The following is a 20,931-nucleotide window of genomic DNA, read 5'->3' as shown; positions in this document are numbered from 1 at the left end:
TTGTTAATGTTTCACTTCTGTTCTGATAGACCTGCAGCCAATATGAAAGGTATCACTTTAATCAATTGGCTGTGTGACTTCATAAGCTTTCCCTCACCTACACAATCTACAATCAGTTCACCCCGCACCCACAAGTCAGATTAAATTTTCCCGTTTCGAGTCACAGATTCTGTGAATGCCGTACATTTTCCACGATCGTGGAAAATCACTGCCTCCACATATGCCGATACCATTGGTCCCGTTTCCAATCTGATACAAGATAATGCTCAATGTCATGCTGCTAGTATTGTAATAGAGTGTAATGACATGGTAAGTGAGAAGCCCAGAAGCCCAGACCCTAATCTGATAAAACACGCCATGGAGTTGAAGGAACTATCATTATTAGGGAGACCTTGCACTCGATAATGACAGACTTGACGATATCCGTTTCAGCTGCCAGGAGAACAATCAAGGGCCATTACCATCCCAACATACACTTTCGATTTCGTTTTCCTCTGTTGACATTCAATCAACGATGGGTGTTTTTGATACACAATACAATGACTGACCTCCAATTATTGTGACCAAATGATGTTTCCATGAAACACTTCAAGCTGATTGTTGCCATTATTTTTTTCTAAAAGGTGGTTCAGGTTTTAAATGTCGCTCCTTTAATCATTTCTTTTTCGTATAGTTCACAACATGAAATAAATTCTCTTTAAAGGCCACAGCAATTCTTACAACTACAGCATATGCATGCAGACAAAATGAATTAATAATTTTCAAAAAGCACAATTTTCAAGCATCCACTGACCATATTCTGCTCGTACTTGTACTGTATCTTGAGAGTTTCCATTGCACGGGTCATGGCTTGCATGGCGATAAAGATGTTCTGGTAGACAAGCTTGATGAAACTCCGTCGGTCCTCATCCGTGTACCCTGAGCCATGGATGATACGCATTTGCTTGATGAACGTGCTCTTCCCACTCTCACCAGTGCCTGCAAATAAAAAATAACAATACATCCAGATCTTCACCAAAATTAAATCAATTCTTCCTTGTCCACACACCCAACCTGTTCACAAAATTTTGTCCGATTCCATCCACAACCTTTTGAGATATCCTGTTCACAGACAAACAAACAGATAAACAAATAAACAGACAGATGGGAGTGTAAATATACCCTCCATCCACCGCTGGTGACGGAGATAAATATGTAAAAGTCAACATTGTAAAAACCAAACTTGACATTTGATGCAGTTTTTATGGTACCACGGTATTATTAATGTAGTTGGTTGTTGTAGTTAGTTACAACCGATGGTTTTTGAAACAGTTCAAACTAATATTACAATCGTTGATGGATTTTTACAAACTTCACAGACACCTTCCAAACTCCGTTTATCCATTTATTCATCAAGTAAAGCCATCCTCTGAGAAAAAAATTAATAAACTAAACTTTTCTGATCAATACAAGTGCACTGAAAAACATCACAACATTGGATTGACATGCATAGGTTTAACTTCTCCATTAAAAATTTAGGTATATAAGCGAGTTTAGCTGTAGCCAAGGATGACAGAAGTGTATGTCAGCACTGACACTTCGCAGTTATCCCAAAAACAAAGGATCTGAGGGTAAATCACAAATGTGATATCTGGTGCTTTGATTACAAGCTTATTATACATCAATTCCCATACAGGTTCAACATGGGGTCCTTTGGGTAGCTGTCTTCTCTATCGGATAACTAATTTAATGGTGAAACCCCTAAAACGAGATCGAAATATGACCTCTATTTAAGCTCTTGCTATTTGTGTTCTAGAATAAATTTGATCTTGGACTAATTGAGTAACTCATTGGGGATAAATTCAAAAATTGATGGGGAGAATCTATATCTCCACATGCTAAAGGTGAGACAGAAGCTCTCAAGGCCATATCAGAGTCTGCCCACTTGTTACCTCCACCACCAAAGGTGGATGGAGGTTATGTTTTCACCCCTGTCTGTTTGTTTGTGAACAAGATATCTCAAAAGGTTGTGGACGGATTCAGACGAAATTTGGCAGAGAGGTTGCGTTTGTGACGAGGACAAAATGATTAGATTTTGGTGAAGATCCTGACTCGGATCCGGCTGGTATAATTTTTAAGTGATTCGTCACCATTGGGCGATAGGGCCAAAAACGATACATAGCAGGATATCTCAAAAAGTTATGGACAGATTTGGACGAAACTTGGTCGACATGTTGTGTGTGACAAGGAAGACAAGGAAGAATCGATTCAATTGTGGTGAGGATCCGGATCCGGATCCACCTAGTATAATTATTAAAAGTGATTCTTCACTATTGGGAGATAGGACCAAAAACGATATATAGCAGGGTATCTCAAAAAGTTGTGGACAGATGATTTTGATTAAATATGATTCTGTATTGTGATTTTCTGGTCTACTCTAGGATACAAAACGTAAACTGTTCACCTAGCGGAGGTATGCTCTCTACTGAGTGCCGTTCTCATTGCAAAATGAGACAGGCCAAATGCCGCTTTGGCGGTGCTCTGCATACAAGAGACGGACGGAGCACAACTGAAAAGCCACAAGAGACTTCACATCAACAAGGATCTGTCTAACCTTTGGCCCAACCATGGTATATAACATTTGGCCACAACCAGTGATTGCTTCTCCAGAAATGTCCACCAGTTTACCCAGAATTGTTCTTAGGAACACCGCTAGTTGCTGCAGGCAGATAACCATATGCCATAAAATGTAGCAACCAAATTATTAATCATGAGAACACGGCCAGGTAAGATGTGGCAAGGCCTTTTTGTCCCCCGTCGCACCGCGGGGTGAAAGGAGGACTATGGTTTTCCCCTCCGTCCGTGTGTCCGTCCGGGCATGCGTGCGTGCGTGCGTAAGCGAAGGACCGCATTCAAATTTGGTGTGTGGGTGCAACCCACGCCAAAATCCAAGATGGCCACCGCCATGTATGTCTGATGACATGTATGTCTGAACCTTGTGAGCGGAATATCTTGAAAAATAAGCGAAGTACCAACTTCTAATCTGGTGTGTGGGTGTATCTAGGCATAAGGAAGTAACCTATTGAAAATTGGGTCGCCACGTCAAAATCCAAGATGGCCGCCGCCATGTATGTCTGAACATTGAGCTGAATATCTTGAAAAATAAGCGAAGTACCAACTTCTAATCTGGTGTGTGGGTGTATCTAGGCATAAGGAAGAACCCTATTGAAAATTGGGTCGCCACGTCAAAATCCAAGATGGCCGCCACCATATATATGTCTGCACATTGTGAGCGAAATATCTTGAAAAATAAGCGAAGTACCAACTTCTAATCTGGTGTGTGGGTGTATCTAGGCATAAGGAAGAACCCTATTGAAAATTGGGTCTCCACGTCAAAATCCAAGATGGCCGCCGCCATGTATGTCTGAACCTTGTGAGCGGAATATCTTGAAAAATAAGCGATGTACCAACTTCTAATCTGGTGTGTGGGTGTATCTAGGCATAAGGAAGAACACTATTGAAAATTGTGTCGCCACATCAAAATCCAAGATGGCCACCTCCATGTATGTCTGAATCTTGTGAGCGAAATATCATATCATAGCATGTTTTCTGCGTCTTCCACTTTGTCAACTCACATCACTTCCCCGACGGGGAACCTAGGCGTAACGCTTGTTCCATTGGTTACTTCTGCCACCGAAGGGAGACAGAGGTTAGTTATGTATTCACCCGTTTGCTTGTGAGCAGGTTATCTGTGAACAGGGTATCTCATAAAAGTCATGGACAAATTCAGACAAAACTTGGGTTTGTGACAAGGATGACTTGATTACACTTTGGTGAAGATTCGGATCTGGATACGTGAATTTTTTCAGTGATTCTTCACCACTGAGAGATGGGCCAAAACGATATGTTTGCACGATATCTCAAAACATTGTGGATGGACGATGACAAAACTTGGTGAATGAGTTGGTTACGTGACAAGAACAAGCTGATTGGATTTTGTTTCAGGTCCGGATCCAGATCCGGCCTATCAGTGGGACACAAAACGTAAACTGTTCAGCCTGGTGGAGGGAGGTATGTGCCCAACCAGGTGTCATTCTACATTAGTCTCTTTTTGATCTTCTCAACTGTTCCATTCCAATGTTGTTGAACATATTGTGGGGACCCTAGGATTATGCCAAGATATGCAACACCCTCCTTTCTTCATTCTGGCTTTTCTGGAAGAGGCTTTGCTGGCATTAATGCTAACTCAGGTGAATTACTGTGAATATATGGTACCCATAAATCTTTATTTTCCATCCAACTGCGTTTCAAGGAAGCAGAAAGATAAACATTATTCAACGACTCGACAGGAGCAGTAATGACCTCATCACTCTTAATAAAAATGCAAAACTTCATCTGCATAAGCTATTGAAGCCATTGAAGGACTCCCAGGAGAACAAGTAACTCCAGAAATATTTTTCGTAAGTGTGATGAGCATAGTTTCTATAGATAGAGCAAAACGTAAGCCAGAGATGGGATAATCCTGCCTTACCCCTCTCAGAACCTGTGTGTGGTGGGGTTGACAAAGCTCCTTTTAATTTTAATTACCGGTAGAACAAATATGTTAGTGTACAGCAAGGTAATGTAAGCTCCAAAATTCACCGAGTCCACATGCTTCAAGCACATGCCACATTAAATTACAGTGAATATAATACATCGTTCGCAGCCATGGATGACCAACATTCACCTCCACCTGATTCTGACAACTCAACTCAAATATATATACATACATAAACACACACACAGTCGTGGCCAAAAATATTGGCAACCTTGCGTTTTTTTCAAATAACTCACAATTTTCTCGAAAAATAAGTTGAAATTGACAAAAGTATTTGGTCTCCACAATTCTTTATTTCACTGTTAATATTACAGAACCTTTGTTTTTGATTCAGAACTTAATATATCCTTTTAAATCAGAAAATAAAAAGAAATGGCATTGACAAAATTATTGACATCCTTGACTTAATATTTGGTAGCACACACAGCCTTTGGACAAAATAACTGCAGTCAAGCGCTTCCTATAGCCATGAATGAGCTTCCTACACCTCTCTACTGGCAGTTTGACCCACTCTTCTTGTGCAAACTGCTCCAGTTCTCCCAAATTTGAAGGGTGCCTATTTCCAACTGCTGTTTTCAGATCTCCCCACAGGTGTTCAATGGGATTTCAAACTGGACTCATTGCTGGCCACTTCAGAACAGTCCAGCGTTTTGTCTTGAACCATTCCTGGGTGCTTTTTGAAGTGTGTTTGGGGTCATTGTCCTGCTGCAAGACCCATGATCTTCGACAGAGTCCCAGCTTTCTGACACTGGGTTGAACATTGCACTCCACAATGCCTTGGTAATCTCCTGATTTAATGATGCCATGCACACATTCAAGTGATCTCGAAACGTCTGATGCCCCACGTGGAGATCGGTTTCTGAGGTTTGGGACATGGAATGTGGGAACAATGACAGGGAGATCAGGAGAAGTGGTGGAAGTATTGGTCAGAAGAAGTGTGGACATGTGTTGTGTGCAGGAGACGAGATGGAAGGGAATTGGTCTGAGAATGGTGAAAGGTAGGCAGGGACAGAAATACAAGTTTGTGTGCATAAGGTTATTGAATTTTATCTTTCTTTATTTTAGCTCCATTTCAAAAAAAATTGAAAGCTTAATCAAAAGTGTTCTTAAGCAGAATGACATTAAACTCCCAACATGGGATACCGTGTTGCCCCAGAGCAAGTTTAAAAGAGTGTCACAACGAGATAAGCAGAAAAAAAAGAAGGTACTGTGTCACATTTCAGTATCTTAGTATCTTATCAAGCATTACAGGCCTGGTCCATTACAGGCCTCTAACCTGGCTAACTCCAAAGCTCAATGGAGAAGGATAATGAAGTTCCAGTGGTTCTTCAGCGATGTAAGTTATTTCACCACTGGAGTCGCCTTCTTTATAGCTTCTTCATGAGCGATCTCACAAGATCAATATAACGAAATATTTCCGGGACATTTTGCTTGTCTTTAATTCACTGTTATTCATCAAATTTTTGGCTTAAACATTCGTGCTCCCAATGAGAATGTGGAGAAGTGTAATTTCTTTGTAAAGCTAAGAGTCAAATCTTTAACCTGAACTTTGCATTCTAGACTAGTACCACCATTGATATTTCCGAAGTGATGCAACACTATTACAGGACGTCCAGCAACTAATGCCAGTAGATGAAACTGAAGTTTTACCTCCAATTGAGGGATGGCACACACATTGATTAATCACCTGCCTGTGAAATTCTGGGATGACAGTTTATAGCTGGATGGGGATGAGCACACAGGCTAGACAGCTTAAAGGGGAGTGTGCATACCTCCAGGTCTTCCTGTCAGCCAGTTGATATTTAGACAGCCAAAATGTACATCCACATTTTCAAAGTAATACAAATATTTATCATTTTCTTTATTGATGCTCTTGCTGAATGGGTTGTTCTCTGATCAGCAATTTGGATTCAGACCAGGTCATTCTACTCTGGGCATGCTGCTTCTGCTGTCTCAACAATGGATGGATGTCCTCAATGCCAAACAGGAAATCAGAGCTGTCTCCCTTGACATATCACATGCCTTCGATACAGTCTGGCACCCCACCCTGCTCACCAAACTCTCCTCTTATGGTATCCATGGAAGCATCCACACATGGCTTGTGGACTTCCGCTCTGGTCGCAGTAAACGTGTGGTCCTGAATGGACTTCTCTCATCTCCCCTTCCTGTTCAGGCTGGAGTTCCCCAAGGCAGTGTTCTGGGCCCTGTGCTTTTTCTGCTCTTCATCAATGATCTCTCCGACTCTGGAAAATCCTCTCTATCTCTTTGTTGAGGAATCCACTCTCTGCCGCTCCATACCTCATCCCTCAGATCGGCAGTCTGCAGCCTCCTCACTCTTTGCAGACCTGAACAAAGACACAAACTGGTCAAACAAGTGGAACATGTCTTTCAATCCTGACAAATCTCACACTGACAAATCAAAAGACCGACAGGAAAACCCTCCCATCTACTTTCTCAACAACCCTCTCCAAGAAGTTCTGTCGCTCAAGCTTTTGGGTCTCACTATCTGCCATGATCTTTCCTGGGAAAACCACATTTCCAAGCTGGCCTCCAAAGCCAGTCACCGACTGGGCATCTTCCGTCGTGCGAAGTCCTTCCTTGGCACACATGAGCTCCTCACCACATACAAGGCTTTCATCTGCAACTTGAAGGAGTACTGCTCTCCCCTCTGGGCTGGTGCTCCTGCCTCACACCGAGCTCGGTTTCACGCTGTAGAAACCAAAGCTTTCAGAATCATTGGAATCTCCCGCGATGAAGCCGACTCTGAGGGCCTTTCACTCGCTCATCGCAGGCAGGTTGGTGGTCTTTCTGTCTTCTACCGACTCCTCTCCGGCCTAGCTCCCCCAGCTCAGTCTGTGCTCTGTCCCCAAAATATTCCTTCGGTCGCACAAGATCTGCCTGCAACCCTCTTATGGTTAAACTGCCAAAATCAAGACTCTGCTCACCTTCACTCCTTCATTCCTCTTTTATCCTGCCTCTGGAACAAACTCCCACCCTCTATTCAGCCCCATTCCTCCCTCCAGGTCTTCAAAACAGCTGTTCACCACCATCTCTTATCTTCCCCCCATCCAAAACCTTGATCATTTCTACCTCCGTTAATTCACCCCAGATCCACTTTTTTGAAATATCGACTTTGTTCCTGGAAGTCCTAGCAGTGTCCATTTGTTTTATACCTATCCCCCCCCCCCCCCCCATTTCCCCCAAGCCCTCTCTCTCCCACAGATCTCCCTGCTCTCAAATGTTGTACTTGTGTGCTTCCCTCTCTCTCCCCATCTTGTCTCCTGCTCCCTTTATTATAAGTTTTACGTGTCCATTTATGTTTTTTTTTTTCTTTCATGTTAGCTCATACACAAGCCACGATCTTGTATACAAAAAAATATATATATTATTCTGTGCTTCTGTAACTTAATTGTTATTATTCACTTCCTTTACTGCTTCTTTAGAGGGAGACCATGAACGTTTTTCTCCCTTCTGTGGTTGTAAAGGAAGAGTAATTTACACAATGAACATCCTTTTGTAAAATGACAATCTGAAGGGTCAAAAGCATTATTTTGGCATTGGTGGGTTAGATTCTACTTCTTCATTAGTATTGTTTCTAATAGTAGAAGCTTCTAAATTATCCTCTTCCTGTAATAAAGCACACCTGTTCCTGTATGGAGTTCCAGTAATGGAGTTTTCATTTATTTGCCTTTTACCAGAAGGTGACACGTTTCTTGCAACTGATTTTAGTTGGGTTTTTTTAAACGTTAGAAACAATAAACCATCATTCACATTATCCATCCACTCGTTCGGAAGGGTTGTGTCATCTTGTTCAACTGGTTTATCTTGTACGTTTGTTGAAAGGGAATCGTTTGTTGAACGGGAATCGGTAACATTAGCCTTGAATCATTATTATTAGCTAAGTCAATAGAAGGGTGGGTGCTTCTTCCTGAAAGGACAAAACTGCTCCATATGGCCAATTACTCCTTTAAAATGGTAAGTTCCCTGTTTGGAATTATTTTCAATTTTGTTTGCCAGGCAGACAGATAGACTAGAGAAATCATCTCACTCCTCTCTGTTCATATGTGATCGGAAAGAATGCAGAGCCACAGTACTGTTAAACGACAGGCTCGTGTTCAAAATATAACATTCAATTTAAACTAAATTGCTCCTCAATCATAAACTGACGTTTTCAGACTGATGGACGGACGGCCAGACAGAAGTGAAGCTATTCGGGTGGAAGTAAATAAAGAACTTTCTGTTGAGGAAAACATGGCTGTACATTCGAGCCAACACTAAAAGAAGTACAACGTGATCAGTTTACAAGAGCTAAACTGGATAAAACTTTAGAAAAGGCAGAAGATATTCAGTCTGTACCTACTCCAACACTTATTAGACCTTGTTCCCATGCAGGTAGGTATGAACTGTGCTGTACCAAGTACACTACATATTACACATGCCACAAGTCTAGAGGATCAAGTGCCAACTAGACTTGCCAGGGCATCAGCTCTAAGCTAACTGCCACTTGGGTGTAGAAGATTCACAACTAATTCATGTTTTTAATCAACAAAATGCTCAATGAAACATCTATCAGCAGTCATGCCAATAAGATAATGGTAGTAAAACAAAGGCTCCACAGTGAACATGTGCTTTGTGTAGGAATGCATGGCTATTGTTATTGTCAAGGCTTGGCATGCGTTTAATACACTGATCATGGGGAGACATATCAAGTTTAGAAAAATTCATCAAAAATAGAATCCACGGTCCTAACCTAGTTTCCCAACCTGTACAACGGGACGGCAACGTTGTCCCATGGTGGACAAGGGCGTGTATATAACATGTGCTGAGCAACTGACAGACGAAAGGCCATTAACCAGCACCAAGCATGGGCCTTTACATCAACCAAGCCAGGACCTCCATCAGTCAGTGTCAAACTGAGGACATCTGGTCACAGCACGTTTTCCATTCCAAAAGAAAGAAAGGTATTTCACACCATCATTAACCCATGAGAGCAGAGCATGAAGTCTTATTACTAGCTAAGAAGAGGGACCAAACCAAAGGGAACCCGTTTTGCTCCAATTTTCGTGAGTTGAGGAAGCCTTTTCCAATAAGGATAAACAATGAACAATGCCGTCAATATCATTGGGGTCCTGCACAAATAAGCAGATATAATCGGCATATACCAGCACCTTGATGGACCGTTCAATATAAGAAAACCCAAACCCAGTTAATGTATCGAGCAAGGAAAGTGGCAGGGGTTCGGCAAAGAGCAATCCAGAGAGGACAACCACATCAAATTCCCTTGTTAACAGAAAATTGTGTGACAAGCTAATCACTGATCTCAAGCACACTATAAATATTATAATAGAGCATTTTAATATGAGATAAAGGTAGAACCAAGTCCAAATCCTTCAAGTAATTCAAAAACGTAAAGATAGTCGACACAATCAAAAGCTCTCTCCTGATCAAGGACAACAAAGAGATCAAGTCCTAATTATATTTAAGGTTTTCCTTTTGCAGTTCAATCATCTCTCACATGGTAGCTGTCATTGTAACTAAAACGTTTAGGAACACAATAACATTGGTCTTCAACAACGAGAACAGATGAGGAGCAAGTCATGATGCTAAGGCTTGTGAAAATATACTTGTAGACCGTACACAATAAGATCGGATACCATTTTTGAATACACAAGTCTCCTTTCTTTAGGATAAGGGCAAGAATGGTTCGTCGGCAGCTCTCAGGGTGCTCGCTACGGCAGCTCTCAGAGCTAGCAGCTTGCTTTTAAGTTAAAACTTTCGGGACCCAATAAGTGGCGATTTAAAAAAATAGAATTTGGTTACAAGTCCATCCAAACCAGCTGTTTTTCCAATAGGAAAGCTGCATAGGGCAGAACTAAACGATTCCAGGGTAATATGTCCTTGCAGATGGGAGCACTCATCTTCACATAAAACTAGCAGACCTACGGAGATAGAGGTAGAGAGCTATCCCTGAAGGAATGTTTAATCACTGATTGGGAGAACGTAACAGATGCGTCTGTCAAATGCAACCGAATAAGATGCGTACACAGAAGGCATTTTCTAAGGAAAAATAAATATTTTATTGGTATGTCCATCTCATGGAGGTGTTGTACCCTCCTACAAACTAATGCACCAGGTGCATTCCTTTCAGTTATTTCCTTTAATAGACAGTTCCTCAACTAAAGCTCTTTGTAGATCATTATCTCCACCACCAAAGGTGGATGGAGGTTGTGTTTTCACCCCTGTCTGTCTGTTTGTTTGTCCGCTTGTGAACAAAATATCTCAAAAAGTTGTGGACGGATTTGGACGAAATTTGGCAGAGATGTAGTGTATGTTGCAAGGACAAAATGATTAGATTTTGATGAACATCAGGATTCGGACCCGGCTACTATAATTTTTAAGTGTTTCTTCACCATTGAGAGATAGGGCCAAAAATGATACATAGCAAGATATCTCAAAAAGTTGTGGATGGATTTGGACGAAACTTGGTGGACCGGTTGGGTGTCTGACAAGGACGATTCATTTCGATTTTGGTGAAGATCTGAATATTGATTTGGATATGAGAATTATTTAATGTTTTTAGTGATTCTTCACCATTTCCCCAAGAATCACCAAGGGGGGGAGGGGTGAGGGGAGGGATGGGAGGGGGTCAACGGGAAAAAAATTAAAATCAACATTTGATATGGCATCATTCCTCATGTCACTTTCTGCCATCTTTCAACTTAGGTGGGGAAGCATGGGCATTTGTGATGGCGCACCATCGACTTGGCTAAAGTTGAACTTCCAATGAGAACTTCCTGGACATGCTTTAGAAAGTCGAAGAACTGCACGATCTCGGGAGTGATCAGAGAAATCAGTGGGTACAATATCCGTTTTACAAACTCCATGGAATAAATAAGAGTCGATGTAGATACGGTCAGGCGTAGCATGTGAAATGTGATTGTTAGAACGGCGACACCATGTCGTGCTGTAATTGCCAAACATGATGGAGATGATATTTCATAACTGTTTGTTAATCGATTTGTTTAAAAAATAGATTTGTTTCGGTGAGGTAGGGCAAGACCAGCCAGCTCTCCCATTGGTTCAACCTGACTGTTAGCTTCTTACAGATCAGTCAGTTTCAATAAGGGACTTTCAAAATGACGGAATCCACCCCAGAATGATCGGCGTGCATATATGCAGGAACCCCTAGCAACAATGGTCATCTGGGCAGTGAATGTAGATTGTGCATGCCAGATGATTGTTACCTAACATGGCTCACAGAGCTTCGAAAAGAAGCCAAAGATGTCTTTTTAGGAGGTAATCAAGTTCAAGCTACATCTTCTCCGAGGGAGTTGGTGGAATCTGACAGGGGTTTCGGTACTTGGTTAGGCCAATGTCATGTGTCTAGCCCCACGGAGCTTGATTTTTCATTTTCGCCCCAAGGTCACAAGGTCACGAAATTTAGAAAAGTCAATTTCTGATGCTTTTATTACATTGTTCGCTTCCTGATAGGGTGAAATGTCGTACATGATCTTATATTATCACATACATCATGAAATACAAGTTTTCCAACAAATTTCAGAATCTTCGACCTTTGACCTTTGAAGGTCACAAAGGTCAAATTTTCAAAGTTGTCGGAATCAAACCAAATTTTCAGTATTGTGTAGCTAACTAACCTCATAACTGATTATACATTATTTTATATCTCATTTCAAGGTCAGTAACCTTCGTTTTGACATTTCTGGGCCAGCACCACACACAATTACATACAGCTGGCTCTTAAAGGCCTGCGCACGCAGTGCATTGGGGCCCTTTGTAAATAGGCATGTACACCACATGTCGGGGGCCGACACCTGCCACGTGAGCCCCCGACCCCCCAGTCCGGGCCTGTTTCGGTTATTGTCCATCCTTTGTCATTGAATACCGCTCGCTCATGAACTATCGTCGTATCCTGACTTGTCTGATTTAAAAGGATATATCAAGTTCTGAATCAAAAATAAAGGTTCTGTAATATCAACAGTGAAATAAAGAATTGTGGAGAACAAATACTTTTGTCAATTTCAACTTATTTTTAGAGAAAATTGTGAGTTATTTGAAACAGGTGCAAGGGTGCCAATACTTTTGGCCACGACTGCATTTACTGTTAATCATGTTTGAGAGGAAGGGAAGGGGCAGGTAGGAGTGGGACCTGTATGGGCTGTTAGCGCCGGTATAAATATAGATTTTTTTTTTTTTAGTTTGGTTCCAAGGCTGCAAGATAAATTATAATAGATTTTTGCATTTAGTAGCAAAAGGAGAAGCGTCCGTTTGTGTGTGTGTGTGTGCCGTTGGTTTAATCTCCATTTGTGGGTTTCTGGAGGTGGAACAGAGTTCTCCCAGGACTCAAAGTATCCATCTCCACTTCGGTGAGGGCTCACAGTTCATAGACCAAGCTGTTGAATTTTTGTTGTTATCAGATTTTTGTTCCAAGGGCTCTTTTCAAGATTGTCACCGAACGACAGACTGCCTCCAATTGTAGTTTGCTTGTGTTATTATTTCCGGGGATGTTTTTTTTTTTGTTTTTTTTACCTGAGGTTTTTCTTTATTATTCTTGTTACTCCAATTATCAGTGGTACAATTTTGACGCTCTTCAGTTTCCAAGATCTCTTGGTCTCATTTTTGAGGCCCTGGTATTTGGTCATGTTCTTGATTTCTGTGTTATTCAAGCTAAAATCGTTGGGTACTGACACCTCAATCAACAATGCTGTCTTTTCCTTTTTGTTCCCGAGTACAATGTCCGGCTGCAATGCTTTGTTTTACATGTTCACGCTCGATGGGATCATCAGGTTGTACATGAGCATTGTAGTGAAATTATACCTAAGTTGAACCCAGGAGAGTTACTCGCTTCAGCCACTAAAGGGCGGCTATAAAACCTGGGACGTCCGCGACGCGGAGCCACTCCTGACATTTACTTTACACTAGGGCATGCCCGTACTATATCTATATGTAAAATTATATCCCCCCCTCTATTTACATGAAATGGTTTGGTCCAAAGCGAACGGCTTGCGAGTACGGTGACAATCCCCCCCTCTATTTACATGAAATGGTTTGGTCCAAAGCGAACGGCTTGCGGAGTTTGGTAAAGAAATCGCCATAGCATGCACAAACGCGCAGGAAAGCGAAAGAATCGCAAATTAGTTTTAAAACATCGTTTAACGCCAACATAGCGGCAACATAGTTTGCCAACGTGAAATAAATGAATACGCTCTCAAATGTGCCGTCCGAGGCAGAGTCTGTTCGCCACGTTCGGCACACGTGATAGCTCGCTGCTCTCTGATTGGTTGAATCGTTTTTTGGACATAGCTCGGTAACTACTTCTCCGATTAATATGAAACCTTGAAAAGGCACATCCTCGGGTCCCCAGCAATATACCTGGCAAGTTTAAAGTATATCGGACCCGTGGTTGTCGAGAAACAGCGGTCACAGACATACAGACATACATACATACATACATACATACATACACACAGAGATTACTGGAATTATAGATAGATGTAGTCTTGAATGGTACGTATATGCTAGACTCACACATATATGCTAGGCTAGCTTGCTTTGTCTATTATTATCGGTCCGCTCAGTATGATACCAAGATCCTGATATCTATTGCATGATTGTATTTTTACAGGATGATGCCAAAGATCTAATTGAGATTAAACCTACCTATGGGACAAAGTTGTGGATCTGGTTGATTTTCACAACAAGCATGACGTCCTCATTTTCAATGATTGCCCTTAATTAATGTGTCCATGAGTTTTCTGGAACTGGGATGTTTAATTTTTTACAGATATGCCAATAAATCACTTTGCATACTTTGTTGTGCCGTTGTGTGTAAAGTTGTTCTGATAATAGTTTTTTGAATCCCACAAGCAGGTGACGAGTACTTTCTGCCTTGCAGAATCTATACTTGTCCGTCTGGCTCAGTCCTGCCATCTTTTTTAATCAATTGGTGTGGTGTTCTTGATCTTGGGCATTTGGCTTTTATTATGATTCGTTCTCCATCCCAGTTGAGCTGACCTCTTCTTAGCCATTCCAATGACGCTTCTTTGTCTATCCCCAATCTGTCCTTATTTTTGTATTTTCCTGCTCTTTTGTTAGTCTCCCAGTGAGTTGTTGGTGCATATTTGTTGATATTCCTTTTCATTTTCCTGTGTGGCATCTCTATTCCCACTTGTTTTTGCAATTTTGTTGCAAGGCGAGTTAAAATTACTGTCCTGTCCGTAGCTGATGAACACCAGCCTTGGACGAATAGCCGAAATGGTCCTTAATTCCGAGGTGGACAGCCAAATTTGGCGGTTGGTTTGTCACGCGAGGAGGGAAGGACGCAAAGCGCTTACCTGAGCAGAAGCACACAGGTTTAATCCGGAACCCACAAAACATGCAAACACGACCAAGAAGATGCAACGATAATGATTTTAATGTAAATAAATGAAGAAATGAAAATATCAAAATAAAGGCCGAGGTAAGCAACTTAATTTCCTACCTGAAGTACCTCCAGACGCAGACTCAAATACAGATGAGGGGGACAGATAAAATAAAAAATAAAATCCCATTAGCCGGCCGGCACTCGGCTTTGGCCTGAACGAGGACTTTTATTAGCTTGGTGGTCGTCAAAACTCGAAGACAAGGTGTGGGAAGCACACAGGATAGCAGCGGCGGCGCGTCAATATCAGCCACCGGTGTGAGGTAAGCAGATAGGACGGCCTCCTTCACCTCCGAAGAGCACCAGAGCCAAAACTCCCTCACAATGCTGCCCACGCAGCCAAGAGCTCCTCAATCTCTTCAAAGTGGCCTTTTTCCTTATTAGGTTGGTGGGGCTGGGTTTAATTGCGGAACGGCTCTGCCTGGGTTGCAGGGAACGGTTCTTGTTGTTTAAACAGATGTCTTTTTTGCCGGCCTTGTTATAGTTGTAAAAACGTAGGGAAAAGCCACAGGGGGCAATCACATACTGGGGGAAAACTAACCTTAATCCGTGTCTAGTTAACACAGCTTCACTCCCCGTGTAAAGACACATAACCAATCTTAAGCTCCAGTTTCCCTACTTAAATACATCGAGATGTCTCCTACGCATTCACGATCCATGCTATAACTATACATTGTATACAATCCTATCTTTACTATGGGATTTCTCCATCTACCCACACAAACGTCACAATACTTTTTCAGGTTTGTTGTGGTCACATTTGTTTACAAATTGCATCAGAAAGTCTATTGAGCATTTCACATACTCAGCCATTCCAACACTCGTCACTCTGTACACCTGGGCGAGTTCCATCAGACCGCTCCCTCCCTCTCGTCTTGGCAGGTGGGCAATTCCACGACGTTACAGAGTGACACTTTGAGTCATTTTTGTGAACTTTGATTGCTCTAGTACAACGATAAAGCCACTAGTACCTACTCTCTACACATCATATTGTAAAGGAAGAATTGCACTTTACAGAGATATTAATGGAGTTCCTGTAAGTTGGACCATTGTCAAGGAATGAACATTCAAAAACTGTGTTACGGAGTGACACTGTCTTTTGTCATTTATTAAACAATAACATTTATTGAAAACTCTGCTCTCACAATAGTTATAAAATTGTAATGAAATACTGGCAAGATACACTAATAGTTGTACCTTCAGTACAGGGGTTTCAAAATTCCAGACATGACCTAATTACTCTGTAATAATTACAATAATCCCATTACGGAGTGACGAAAAATCCCATTACGGAGCGACGAGTCAATTTTGAGATTTCTCCCAAAGCAACAAATCATTTCTAGATTACGCCAGACTTTCATTCTGAACCCAGCTGACTTGTGCTGGCGTTTCAACATCTAACACTTTAGAAAAAAAAAAAAAAAAAAATATGAACAGAGAAAATATACAATAAACATATACAAAAGTCAAGAAATCGACTAAAGAAATTGAGAACAATTTACGAGTGGATGACCAGAAACAAAACAAAGTTTTGAATTAATCAGTTGGCCACATCACAAAACTTCACATGACTGGGAAAGGGAACCTTTTGCAGGGCAAAGGACATTCAGCAAATACATAATGATTGCGATGGTCGAGGGATGGCTGAAGAAGGAATCTGACGACTTGGTTGGAATCAATCCAGGATTTATCTTCCACCTCTGGGAATGTATATACCAAGTCAGATAGGCCCGCTTTTCACAAAAATGATACTTCCAAACAACCATCATCTACTATCTGAGTCACCTGGCCAACAAACAACCTCTTCGATTTTTTTGTGACATACTGCACAGTCACAAAGTCACCAGGGTGCACTTGGGGTTGACTGTCTGACCTGGGGTGCTCAGCAGGTGCTGGACTAGCAGTATTTTGACATTCCAAGGATGATACATGGCACTCGGGGTGAAGACTCACCAATTCAAATTGTTCCGCTGTTGAGTACATAGAGGCGCTCACAACATATTTCCGCACAGGTTTCACACAGTGTGTTTGGTGTGTTTTCGGAAGCGACGTCACTAACTGCCAGCGCTCGTCCAATTGCGACTGGCACTTCTGAATGTCTCTTGCTGCGATGAATAAAACTTCGATCTTTTTGCACTGTGCCGCTGCTACGCAGAAGAAGGATTCTGCATCAGATACAGGATCCCCAGCCAGATTTGCCAACCAAACTCTCCTCTTTACCTCACCTCCTATCCCATCAACAGCGCCCTTACCGTGAGATGTGGCAAAGAAATTCCAGGATAATTGAATCTTGAACAATTCTTGAAGGAATGTTAGATTGGAAAACAAGAATTTCTGTTTAAATTGACTGGCTGCCCCATCTGAAAAAAAGTCAATCGCCCTAATCCTGGGGTGGTGTGATATCAGTGTGGTGATGATATTGGAAAGGAAGGTATGAACAGCATATTTGCCATGCTGGAGGTCATCGCTAACAATAACGAAAGACTCGGTAACATTAACATCAATCCAGGTGCACACTGTGAATAGAGTGACTTGGACGTGGCTCCAATGAGCACTCTGGATTTCATTCTGTTCTATCGCAGTATAGTTCTCCGCAAAATCGACCTGGAAGACAACGCGATCACCATCAACTGCCTTCCTTCTATCTTCAAAGAAGTAGCTCTGCTTCCTCTTGATGAATGAGTGCAAGGTGCAAGCTGAAGTATGGAAGTTGTTTGCATATCTCATGCAGGGCATCCTGAACAGTCCCATCTTTATCTCCTTTTGTGGCCCGCTGCTCAATTGTCTCCCACTGAAACCACTTCAGCGGCAGTTTAGCTGTTTCGTCGTCGACAGAATACACTGTGGCAAACTTTGTATGGCATTCCTGACATTTTCCTGTCATGCAGTTGTCCGAATCCTGACCACATACAATGCGTCCAAGGAATTCACGAAAGTTGGTCGAAAGTCCAGGTACATGAGATGACAAGGCCTCCAATAAGAGGCGCATGTTTTCATGATATCTGCAGAGGCAGACATTGTGTGGAAACTTTGAATTGAGGCATACATTGGCTGGACGAAGTGCTGCGAATTTGGAGTAGCCAATCTTGATGTTTGGATATTTCTCACAAAACAAACTGTATGCCTCTTGTATTGTCATCATTAGGAAACTCTTTTGAACCTTGTCCTTCCGTTTCCCAGTCTTAAGGACCACAAAGTCTTTCTTCCCTGGCGACATCCATGAAATATCGGGCTGCTCATAAATTTTCTTAACAGCATCACTAACATCGGCAGGAACTTGGTGCTCAGGAGCATACTTGCTTTCCGTGTCAACCTGCCGGGAAGGTTCGTTTCTGACAGCAAACCGTCTGATAACAGCTTTGCGTTTCCTCGATGATTTCGGGAGGGCCTCTCGAGCTCGTTTAACAGCCTTGCCGATGCTGGAGCTTTTCTTGTAGGCAGGAGACCGAGAAGTTGGAACAGGACTCACTGTTTTTGCCCTTCGCCAGACATCTCCGCTGACGCGCACGTTCACTTTCCCTTTCCCTTGTCTTCACAACATTAGCAGCACGCGCCTCTCTTGCGTTTCGCATCCAGCTCCCCGCATTTTTCCTTGTGCCTGTCTCGAAAACGCTTTTGTCGCTCGGCAGCAGTCAATGGCATCCTTTCTGTAATATGAATGCATCGACAAATTATCCATATGAATTGCACCGTACCCTTCTATGAATCATCTAAAAGATCATGAAATGTTTTAGGCCACAAAAACTGACAGTAGAGGTTGTAAGCGGCTTCACTCAGCTTGTCCACTGCAAAGTTGGCGGTCCGCGGTGGCGCGGTGATTTGTCTAGTTTTCCTCTTATGACGCTTTCCTCGTATCGGCAGGTGACAACAGAGGTGTAGTTTGTACTCACCGATTGCTGGATGTAAACCGATTTCAAAACCGCTCAAGATGACCACACGTAAACTTGAAACTTGTCATACGGAAGTAAAATCTGGCACGCAATGAATTCTGGGACAGCTACTCTGCCGCCACCTTTTTTCAGGCTGAGTTATCAATAATTGTTTGACAGAACGAGTCACTCCGTAACGTTATGGAGTGACAAGTTTTCTTTGTAATTTTTTTTTTTCTTTTTTTTTTACAAGCATTACGCCGAGGTCCCCCGTCGGTGAAGTGATGCGAGTTGACAAAGTGGAAGATGCAAGGCGGCCATCTTGGATTTTGACGTGGCGACCCAATTTTCAATAGCGTTCTCACTTATGCGTAGATACACCCACACACCAGATTAGAAGTTCGTAGTTCGTTTATTTTTCAAGATACTTCGCTCACAAGGTTCAGACATATATATGGTGGTGGCCATCTTGGATTTTGACGTGGCGACCCAATTTTCAATAGGGTTCTTCCTTATGCCTAGATACACGCACACACCAGATTAGAAGTTGGTACTTCGCTTATTTTCAAGATATTCCGCTCACAAGGTTCAGACATACATGGCGTCAGACATACATGGCGGTGGCCATCTTGGATTTTGACGTGGGTTGCACCCACACACCAAATTCGAATGTGGTCCTTCGCTTACGCACGCACGCACGTTCGCACGGACACACGGAAAACCATAGTCCCCCTTTCGCTCCGCGGTGCGACGGGGGACAAAAATCATTCCAAACAAGAAACTTACTCTTTAAGGATGTTATAAATGACACAAACAACAGGCACGAATAGCCAATGTAACATGTTAGATTGGGTGGTGTAATAGGCATTGCTTCAACAGTGGTAAATTCTGGAATTAATTTATTTATACAACTTTTACAATCTTCATTTTATTTAAATCGAATTATATACTTGGAACACTATGGAGCACTGTGGAACACAAATCGCCTTCTTGTCACTTCCAAGAATGTCCAGTTTTGCAGTATTTGGACATGTTAAATAGGGCGGTGCATAAAGGTGGCGTACAAGACTGCTTCAATAGCGTTAAACTTCCTGGAATGGTTTTTAAAACTTTTTAAACAATCTTTAAAAATCATCATTTGAGGCAAATTGAAGGATACATTAAGCACCCGCTCTCAATGAGCGGCCAGGGGGGTTGCTTTTATCCTTATTCAAACGTGTTATACAAAATACCTCAATGTACTGAAAACATGGGGACAGGAATGCTGTACTTACTGTAAAGGGTGGGGCCTTATAATAACATCTTCTAACCTCTCCCACCTGAAGCGGTGCTGCACGATACACATTTACATAGAGAATTTGTCTCAAATCCCCTCCCCCTCTCCCAACTCTCTGCCCAAGAGCATCTGTAACGATAAAAACACCCCTATGCACTAATTGGGGTTATGCTGATCATCTGTAGCAAGTCTGGATGTAATCAGCCTGGAACTGCAGCAGGAGAATCGACAAACCGACCGACACATGTACATACATACCGACACACGACCACACACACACTCCTCGTTTTTTCATTTCTGTTCCTTACAATTCTAACACTAACACTAACACACACACACACACACACACACACACACACACACACACACACACACACACACACACACACACACACACACACACACACACACACACACACACACACACACACACACACACACACACACACACACACACACACACGAATTCTAATAAGGATACTTGAACACCTTACTCATCTGTGCGCATGTGCCCTTGGGACGATATCCCGTATAATTTGCCAAATTCAGAGGCAAAGTACTGCTTAACTGCAGGTTAATTATCCGATTCATGTTCCAATTTGCGTTCGTGTTCAGGAAATAACATTCAAATGAAATTAAGTAGTTCCTCAATCATAGACCGACGTCTATAGACCGAATGAACCAATTTCTTAATGCTGCTTTTGCATTTCACACAAAGGGTAACTGTAGTAGTTTACTATCATAATCAACCCCAAAACTTGGACAGTGGCTC

General features: G+C 42.1%; 1 protein-coding gene across 1 annotated transcript in view; it reads right to left on the bottom strand.

Annotated features, from left to right (window-relative positions):
• LOC137421144 (guanine nucleotide-binding protein subunit alpha-11) overlaps positions 1–20,931 on the bottom strand; it is a 105,032-nt gene that overhangs the window by 52,226 nt on the left and 31,875 nt on the right. Inside the window, 1 exon segment of the mRNA XM_068106891.2 lies at positions 794–978. Coding sequence (XP_067962992.1) covers positions 794–978 — 185 coding nt within the window.

The sequence above is a fragment of the Myxine glutinosa genome, chromosome 2 (genome assembly GCF_964187855.1).
Source record: "Myxine glutinosa chromosome 2, kmMyxGlut1.1, whole genome shotgun sequence".
Classification (NCBI taxonomy): domain Eukaryota; kingdom Metazoa; phylum Chordata; class Myxini; order Myxiniformes; family Myxinidae; genus Myxine; species Myxine glutinosa.
Note: the sequence above shows the minus strand (reverse complement) of the source record. Positions and strands in the feature narration are given on the sequence as shown.